Source organism: Agelaius tricolor, unplaced genomic scaffold, assembly GCF_023055355.1.
Source record: "Agelaius tricolor isolate 1412-34295 unplaced genomic scaffold, bAgeTri1.0.p SCAF_24, whole genome shotgun sequence".
Classification (NCBI taxonomy): Eukaryota; Metazoa; Chordata; class Aves; order Passeriformes; family Icteridae; genus Agelaius; species Agelaius tricolor.
The window spans coordinates 9,865,544-9,875,561 of record NW_027269284.1 but is presented as its reverse complement, the minus strand read 5'-3'; the positions used below and the strand labels follow the sequence as shown (position 1 = coordinate 9,875,561).

The 10,018-nt window shown below is 38.4% G+C and overlaps 1 protein-coding gene across 6 annotated transcripts in view; it reads right to left on the bottom strand.

Annotated features, from left to right (window-relative positions):
- Positions 1 to 10,018, bottom strand: part of PPP2R2C (protein phosphatase 2 regulatory subunit Bgamma) — a 186,783-nt gene that overhangs the window by 43,877 nt on the left and 132,888 nt on the right. For all 6 annotated transcript variants that reach the window (XM_071447395.1, XM_071447400.1, XM_071447397.1 and 3 more), the window contains 2 exons: positions 6,247 to 6,359; positions 3,828 to 4,005 (listed from right to left, as the gene is read on the bottom strand). In XM_071447395.1, coding sequence (XP_071303496.1) covers positions 3,828 to 4,005; positions 6,247 to 6,359 — 291 coding nt within the window. The remainder of the gene's footprint in view (positions 1 to 3,827; positions 4,006 to 6,246; positions 6,360 to 10,018) is intronic.

Below are 10,018 nucleotides of genomic sequence, written 5' to 3'. Positions count from 1 at the left end.
TACATAGTTCTGTGAGCAATCCAAATACATTCTCATAAAGAATATTTAGTGCAGCTAGATAGTCCAAAGATTGCTGCTAATGGCAAGTAAGCCTTATCAGTATGCTCCTGGCAGTCCCTTTTTCTCATTCATTTCACCCAAGATGATTATCTAAAGACTTAAGCTATGGGCAGCACTGCTAAACCATTTCAGACCAAACATTAACAAATACAGCAACCCTTACCTTACTTCTTTTCCAGTGCAGAATATCACCCATAATTAAGGTCACTGAATCACCCTCCATAACACAACCAAACACATGAAACATTGTACTGAAGAAAATCCTAGTATGTGCAATTATTTACCAGGCTAACCTTCCCCCTTCCTTTTCTCTCACCTCCTCCTCTCCCTTGCCTCCTCCTGCCCAAACAATACTGAGCAGACCTGTTTGCAAGTGGGAAGCAATGTACAGAAGTCTTGCATACTCCTCATTAAATTTACATAGGCACAGAATAAACTCACTCGTCTGCTTTTCACCCCAGTTAGTGATTACACTAATACAAAAACAAACCAGAAAAGCACTAGTTGTATTTTATCTGTCTAAGGCTTTACCTAAGGTAAACATTCTGGTCAAATTCTGCAAAGCTGATTTAAAATATTTTCCCAAAGACTACAGACAGAGAATTACTTTAAGATCTCCATTTTTCTGTATTTTCAAAGAAATAAAAAATTATCAGTGATTTGTAAAACTGCTAAAACAATGGTTATAGCCAAACTGTTCTCAAATTAAATTCCACAGGGCAAAGTATTTCACTTGTAAAATACCTAAACACACTGCTGCTGATTCAGTCTTTCTCCAGCATTTCTCATGCAGTTTGTAAAGATGTTCAGACATTAAGTGAATGTCCAGAAACTCTACCACTGTATTTGTTGTTTGTGTCATTGTCACAACCAGCCTCTTGGGTAAACAGATTGGAGGTCATTATATGTAGCAGGGCTGCCTCTGAGGGAAAATTGAAAGACAAATACTCATCCCTGCCAGATCCCTTATTAACAAAATCCACTTCAAAACAAAATGTTTTCTATTTATTGTTTTAAACATGCATTTCAAGGAATCAAGCCTTGAATGTAAAACAGCAAGATGCTTCATTTCCCATTTGCATTCAGTAAAAAGATGTGAAAGAAGCATTTTTAAAGCAGCTTCAGCCTCCTCCTGCCTATCCCTCTAAATGTGTTACAGAAGGCACCAAGCCCAGCAACATTCATTTATAATTTACACTGTTTGTTTGGCAGAATTTTTCCACCTTAATATGTCTCGTCTTACTTGTAACTGGCACACCCACTGATTTTACCAGAAACTCATCCACTTCCAGGAGATTTTTATATAAGTTGTTTTTCTGTAGGACAGAAATTCAGTTTCAGGGACAGATGTTATCCAGGGAAAAACACATCCCTGCAATTTTACAAGATGTACAGGGTTTTGTATGGACAAAAAGATCCCCGTCAGGAGACTGATGGAAGTTTAACTTACTCATCCCCTTCTTTCAGTTATCATGGCCTCCCAGTCAATTCCCCAATATAAGCAATATTCTGTAACTATGCCACCTTCTCTTGGAATACCCATGTCAAAATTTCTGTTTATCAAAGAATTAGGTAAAAGTAATCTGCCTGATGACCTGGTTTTGACAACTGAGTACAGACAGGTACAGCTTATACTGTCTGAAACAGTGTGGGTACAGGCTCTGTAACTCAGCCTACTCTCCTGAATACATTCAAGTATCCAGCCACAAAAACAGACCTGCTGCCACCATGGGCACCTCAGCAGGAACAGTTTGCCCCAAGAAATTATTATCCCATTGCCTTGTGTTATCTGCTGTCACTGCTTTAACTCTCTCAGCACAGTCCTCACAGATTTTCATTCAAGTGCAAAAGAAGCAGCAATATCTGTATCCCAATCCAAGACAGAAATCCAAGTATCCCAAAGCCCCTGTCTCAGACACAGGAAAATTTTCCTATCCTAAAACTCAAAGACACACTCTTAATTTCCCTCTCATGATCATTCTTAGAATATACTCAGAAAAATGAGTGTGTCATTATAAACTTTATCATGTTTTAAGACCTAAATCAATGAATCAATCAGAAACCTTCAAAGACATTTTATCAGTACATACTCAACCACAGGAGTGAGCTAATGCTTGAAACAAAGTCCCCACAGCTATTCATTCACTGCTGATATTTCTGTCAGTAAGCTCTTAGTGTGGCAAACGACACTAAAAATTCATGTTGTCCTCATGAACTATAATAACAACTATTTACTTGGTTTTCAGAACTTTTCAGGAACATTTGTTTTGACAATCCATAGATTATTAAATAGCTTTAATACAACAAAAGGACTTGCCAAAGGCAAAGCTTTGTTTTGCATAAGCACTCTGGAATGTGATCTGGTGATCACACACAGGGATACAGAGGTTACTGTGCTTGGTCTGACCCACTGCTCTGCCTTGGAAGAGGAGGACACACAGCAGAGTCACATGGAAAAGTGTCCAGGACAGAGAGAAGTCTGGAGGGTGAAGCTGCTGTGAGGAGGGCACTGTCAGAGCCACACTGCTACTCCAAATACTGTGCTGGAAAATAATCAAATTAAATCATTATGATCTGTCTTACTAAAGAATGGAAGTACAGTTGCTTGGATATCAAGGCAGACATAGCTGGGCTTTGAAGTACTACATATAAATTGTTCCTAAATAAACAGTCATATTAAAGAGGGAACCTATTAAGCTTGCTTAATCTACACAGGTGAATGACAGAAAAACAGTATGAGTTTGAAAACAAATTGAGGAGATATTCAGATATACAATCCCCAGGGTAAGGGCACCTGTCACTTGACCCTGCAAAGGTAATTCTTTAAGGACATTAAGCGTTGTTTGATTTAAAGATCATGTTTCCTGTGACATTAGCAAAGTACGGGTTAAATTTCAAAGATGACCTGGCCCACAAAGGAAGAAATACAACCACCAGAGACAGGGAGAACATCCCATTACACTGGTGCCTTCTCTGAGGAAATCTACCCCAAAAGGGCAACTTCACTTTGACATCTAGTAGTCCCTCAAATGAACCCACAGAGACATATTCTTCTAGCTCCTTTTTGATACACTCAAAAAGACATGCCAAAGGAATACAACATTCTGACCTGGCCCCATAACCTATTTTTCTTCTTACCAGTCTATTTATGTTCTGCAAAACATAGAGAATCACTTTTCTTGGCTACATTCTCTTTTGCTCCCCCTCCAAGCCACCCAGTTGTGCAAGGGGCAGCCTCACAGAAGGCCAGAATGAGTCCACAACGGAGCTTTCAGGATAACACCAGCACTTGAAACATCAATGCCTGCATTAATCACAGACACAACTCACACAAAACAGCTGAGCCTCATCCCCAAACTGTGCATCTCGGGCATTAGGGCTGTGCAAGCAGAATGATGGAGAATGGGGGGCAGGGACAGGATAAGGACTGACCTTGCAGCAAAACAAGGTGCAGTATCTCAGCATGAAATGTCTTCAGGATACGACAGTACAGAGTATTCTAGTCAGGTGGATAGTTACCATTCAGCTAGCATCTGCTTCTTATTTAAATGTCTTTGAACAACACCATTATTTTTTATATAAAATTCCCTGATTTTTTCAATCTCTTAGCTGTCTTTTACAATATCTCAGCATTTGCTGTAACAAATACTGCAAGGATTCTGCTAAGTAAAGGTATATTTTAAAACCTGCAGAAAAATATTTTAAAATAGTCCTCTTAAGCCCACTAATAACATGAACACTGAGCAAGAAATCAGAATGAAGGATACTGAAGCTCCTATCTGTGATGGCTAAATGCCAGAGGTTAATCCTGAGATCATCCGCTGACATGTACGTCTCACAGTCACTGTTGACAGATATTGAGTTGACATGATAGGTGTGACCATTAGCAAAGATTCTCCTGGGAGTGACTTCTACCATCAAATCCATGGGTTTCAATACAGGCACCTGCCAAAAAAAAAAAAAAAACAAAACACAAACAAGAGAGAGAGTAAGACTTGAAATACTGTTTTGCTAGGATGTTGAGAATTCCAATATAGAGAAAGCATTCAAAGACTGCAATATTATAAGATTTTTTGACAGTGTACACAAGCTGAACTTCCCCATGGATTAACTGCTGGGCAAGGCCTTGCTTGTCAAGGAAGAAGGGGGAGACCAGAGGCAGGCAGAGTGATGGAAAGCCTGAACTGTGGGAAGGGAGGGACTGCCAGCTGCCGCAGAACAGCTCAGTCCCGCTGCAGGAGCTACTGCCCCACATGTGCAGGAGGCTCTGGCAAGCAGTGAAGCACTCATATTTTGCTTTTGCTAAAGGGTTTGCCCTTAGCTGTGAATCACTTAACTCTATTTGTTTTGCTACTTGATGTTTGTCTTTCAAAATACTCATGCAGTGAAAAGGCTGTAATCTCAGAGAAACACAATAAATAAAGGCTTGCAAAACAAAGCCAACATGATATACTGTACATACACATGTACCCCTGAAAAGCCAATATCACAGATCATCACTTGTCAATGTGCCCTTGTTACTTCTCTGTGTGTCACTTCAAAGTCATGCTTCAATAAGTGGACACTCAATTTATTCCCTATCAATAAAGCATTAAACACTGTAAAGCTGTGGTCCATGACTGGGACTATTCCATGTTTTTGAACATGCATCAGAAACAATCATACATCAACCCACAAGGTAGTCTAAAAGAGGAACATAGAGTTTGAGTTTGAAACATTTGAGTTTCATTTTCTACTAAAGGAACAAAACAAAACTCAACCTTTGAATTACAGAATCACAGAATATGTCAAGTTGAAAGGGACTCACAAGGATCACAGAGTTCAACTCCCTGAACAGCACCATCCCCAAGAGTCACACCGTGTGCCTGAGAGCAGAGTCCAAATGTTTCTAGAATTCTGTCAGGCTTGGTGCTGTGATCACTTTCTTGGGGAGCTGTTCCAGTGCCCAACCACCCTTTGGGTGAAGAATCTTTTTCTAATATCCAACCTAAACCTCCCCTGACACAACTTCATGCAATTCCCTGGGGTCTTGTCACTGTCACCCCAGAGAAGAGATCAGGGCCTGTCCCTCCTCTTACCCTCAAGAGGATGCTGAATTCTCAGAGAATTCTCAGACTATAAGCAATCTGGAATAGTTTTTTAGCCTAATCATACAGAACAGATAAATATTCCATTAATGTAGTCATATTTACATTTTGGAAGCTTTTTCTTTCCAACAGACTTGTTGGGTTGTTTTGTTTTCAATAATAAAGACATACTAGTGTTTATACAATACAGCCTTCCAGTTCTAACCTTTAGCCACTTCCTTTGACAAAACACCTGGAGTGAATTCAGCCAAAAAAGTCTGAGAGCAAAAATCTACATTAGCATGTGGATAATGGGTCTCCTCTCCAAGAAACAAGTGACAGGAGAAAAGGAAATGGCTTAAAGTTGCACTGGGAAGGTTATTATATTATAACTGAATTATACTGGGTATTCTATTATAATTGGATATTAGGAAAGATTTGTTCACTGAAATTTTTGTCAAGCACTGGAAGGGGCTGCCCAGGGAAGTGGTTGAGTCAGCACACCTGGAGGTATGTAAAAGATGCATAGAAGGGGCACCTGGAAACATGGTTTATTGAGTATGGCAGTGCTGGGTTCCTGGTTGGACTTGATCTCAACAGTCTTTTCCAAACTGAATAATTCTATGATCACATATGCTTATACGAGTTCCATGATTGCATCTTTTCAGCAATGTAGAATCTCAGGTTTATCAGAGCACAGACTACTGCAAATCACACTCTTAAAATAATTATTTTATAAAACCGAAAAAAAGATTAAACTGAAATTTGGTGTACTGTCTTTAACTCAGTTGCTCTTAATGTGGCATGAGCCCTGTTCAAAATTAATTACAAGTAAAATGCTTCCAGCACAAAAGGTTAAAGAACCTTTTATGAAAGTATGTTAAGTCACAATAAGAGAATTTTATCAGCATGAACTCTCAAAAATACTTATTTTGGTCAGTGTATCTTAAAGCATTTGTGACTTGCAAATATGTGGCAGATTCAATACAGTTAGCAGTCAGCTAAAGCAGTTAGTGTTATCATATAAATAGCATTAGGTACATATTTAAATCTTTTCCTGACTTAGCACTACCTTTTTCATATAGAAACAACTGAATTTTGGACATGGACAGAAGCTTACCTGCAGTGATGTTACTGTAGAAAGATCTTTAAGCTTTCCTTCTTCATCTTTTAAGTTGTACCCCTCTGGTCTCTTATCTCTTTCAGTAATTTTCCACAATTTGATTGTTTTATCTTTAGAAGAAAAGACAAGCAACTGTCAGCATAGGAATTCTGAATGCGTTCACTCACCTTTCACAATATATTCCTTAAAGAAGATTTTACACCATGATTTAGACAAGTCCTGTGCTGAAATAGTCTGGGTCACTTCATTCTGCACATCCAGAAAATGTTGCCCACAGACAAATGATTCATAATGGACATCCCAGATCTTCACTCCAAGTCAGGGGCTCCTGGCACCTGACAGACTGTGTGGAGCATGTAGAATACATGCTGCTCATGAATCCAACCTGGTAGTTTGCAGGTGGAACAAACCCAAGCTACTCAATGCTCACTGCTGAAGCTCAGTTTATCAACGTGACTTGGCAAGGAAATAATCTCTATACTAAAACCAGTTTGGCATTAATGCCAGTTTGCTAGGTTACTTATAAACAGCACAAGAATAGCATGGAGTACACAGCCAGACCAATGACCCCTTCCTGGCCCACTGTGGGAATGGGCAGTGGTGCATTGGTGTAGCATCAGGAGCTCCTGCAAATGAAAGGCTGTGTAAAAAGCCAGGCATTTCTCCCCCCTAATGGAGAGCAGATGAGAAATAACTGAGGAAAAATTTAAAAACCCAATCAAACTCAGAGAAATGTGTTGTGATAGCAAGAGAGAGAAGTAAGGAGAAAATTGTATTAATCCTAGACTCTTCCTTTCTGCTGATGGGTGAAGCACATGATGAGAGAGTAATGATGTCTCTCAGTTAGCCTCTGAAACCAACAAACATTTTTTAAACATTTCAAATTGCATTTGTCTTTGGGGTTTTTTTGTACAAGCTGAAGCTCCAGATTTCCTAATGCTGATTGTCCACTCCCACTGTGGTTGTGCTCCTAACCTGCCAATCCTAAAGCTTCTTAGACTCAAAAATCAATGCCAAGTCTTCTGCAAAAAAATCTGTCCCTGAGATTCTAATGGTTGTTTCACTCATCTGCTTGTGCAGCAGCCAAAGTCTTTCCAAAGCTTCTGCCCTTCAGCTGCCAGCACAGATTTATTAACCTCAGTTCCTGCATTGTGTCTGATTTCATCCCACTTTCTTCATTTACCTTTCTTTCCCCAAGTACACAGCAGAGCATAATAATTTCCCCAGTGTGGCTGAGCCAAATACTACTTTCAAATGCCTGTACAAACCACTTTAAAGACAGGATATATGAAAAACATTAATTGATTTACATTTCTGTAGCAACTTTTAACTTTGAACTTTCTTTGTTTCAAAATCAATCCCTCCATTACTCATTGTTTGCTATTATGTATCTCTTAATGATATTGATATGCTAATATGCAAGCAAAAAAAATCACAATACAATTACAGTCAATCTACAGAACAAGAGGTTAGTTCAAACTGCAACTAAAAATCTCCTTTTAAATATTCAATAAATTTCATTTGTATTACATATATCATGTTAATTAATTATTAAAAATATATGCAGGTCATGTCATGCCCTTGGATATTTTATTACATGTAAATAGTGCATCCCTGCTGATCTAGTAAAAAAATTATAAATACAGCAATTGTAAAATGAATTCTAAGAAAAAACAAAAACAACTTTCCATTGTTAGATTTGATTCCTATTAATAAATCTACTTCTTTCCTGAGTGAAAACTGTTTTATTAGCAGGTAAGGTTATCATGTATTGTTTCTTCTCCTTTATCTACTTCTGGAATTTGAATACTCCTTAGAAGTTTTAAGTATGCTTATATTTTGCAAAACAGAAAAAGTAGATATATGTATTTTTTCTGTATATGGAAACATCTCTGCAAGGTTCAGCATTCAGTCTCAAGGGTGTTGTGAATTTAAAATTAATTAATGTCTGGTAAGAAGTCTGAAATCCTCAGATTAAATAGTCTGTATAAATTCTGATCTACCTCATGTAGCTCACACTGCAAGTGGACGAAATATATTCTGGTACAGAAGATACCAATGAATCATAATAAGTTGTTACTATTATACTACAAAATCAGTTCATTTTACAGTGAAAACTACAAATTTGCTAACTGCAAGCAGTGCAAATCCACAGTGGGATTGGAAAGCCTTGGTGGTGTCCTTCTGTCTCCATTAATTAAGATGCCACAATCAAAGCTTAGCTGATAACATGAACTGGAAAGGAACCAAGACTGACTCTGAGGGAAGTGACCTGTGCAGAAACTTCAGACAAAAGTCCTCCTTAGAATGAGAGAGACAGATTTGGGCAGGTGCAGACCTGCCAAGTCTCATTTACTGAGGGTCAGATTTAGACTGACTCTCTCCCCATGCTCCTGAACAGCAGGATGCTCCTTCCAGCACATTCAGTGGGCACTGTCCACCTGAGCACATGGAAAGGATGCTGTTTCACAATTCTCATTTTTCTGTAAAAAACATGCATTAGATCCTAAATTATCAGAGAGCAAAATGTCAAAAATTGCATTAAAATAGCAGGCTTGGAATTTAGTAAACAAAAAACAGACTCAAGATATTTTTACAATCTGTCCAATATGAGCATGTGTGACAGGTAGTGCCTTCAAGTTAGGAAACACATTATTATCCCTTTTTATAGGCATGGAATTGATATATATTGTCAAAGGCTTCTCCCAGCTAATCTGTGAGACAGTGAATAATTCAACGTGGGCTGTCTGTACCCTGAAGCTAAAACCATCTTTAAGAATATGCCAGGAGGTGAATCTTGAGACTTCAGCCCCGCTGTGCCAGGAAGCTTGGAATCCTCCTTGGCACATGCAAATGTTTTGCAGTTCAAAGCCAAAATCCAAAGCTTGTGCCAGTGGAACCATTTCTGTTCTCCCCACCATGAAGGGATCTCCTGAGATGCTCCAAAACTAAGGGGGAGAAGCAGAGGCCAAAGTATTTTTCCAAGACCTAGGCTTGCTCACTGTTGGTGGAAACTGGATTAACCACAGCAGCACTAGGACTGATTATTTCTTCCTTTCTCCCCTCCCATGACAGTACAAACCAGAAAACTCATGTAGTGATCTATTATCTATAACTGCAAAAGCTGAAAAACTGAGGATTCAGCTGTATTCCTCTGTGTTCCTAAAAACAAACTTTAAAATGAAAAGGGAGAGGTTTACTTTCAATAATCTGCTTTTGTATCACACACTCAGAAGAAGCCGTTCTTAGTTATCTGAAGGGGTGAGGGATATTTTAACCAAGGGAGAAGAGTAGAAATAAACTTCATAAGGTGACTAATCATTAATTTAGCATAAATCACCTCTCTGTAACAGGTGTGTTTCCTTTTGAGTAAATAACAGTGACCTCAAAAAGCCAAAAGCAACTTTAGATAAAACAAACTACAAAATCCTAAAAAATTATCATCTACCTTGAATGAATGTAAACATTATTTAAAGCGATATATTTTAATGCAAAGCAATCCTTTCTAAAGTGTCAGTTCCCAAAGATGACATTTCCCTATTTCTCATCAGCAACTTCCAATTACACTCAAACTTCTAGAACAAAAAAAAATTCTTTTCTGATTACCATTAGATCTAAAATTTAAAACCATTTTTGTGGTATTTTGTGTCATGCATCATCTGCAATAATGAAGTTTGTGGGTGTCTAAATGCTTCCTAAATGACACCTATTCATGTTAGGTTACATTGAGTTTTCCCCCTTATTTCATATCTGAATATCTCCTCTTGGT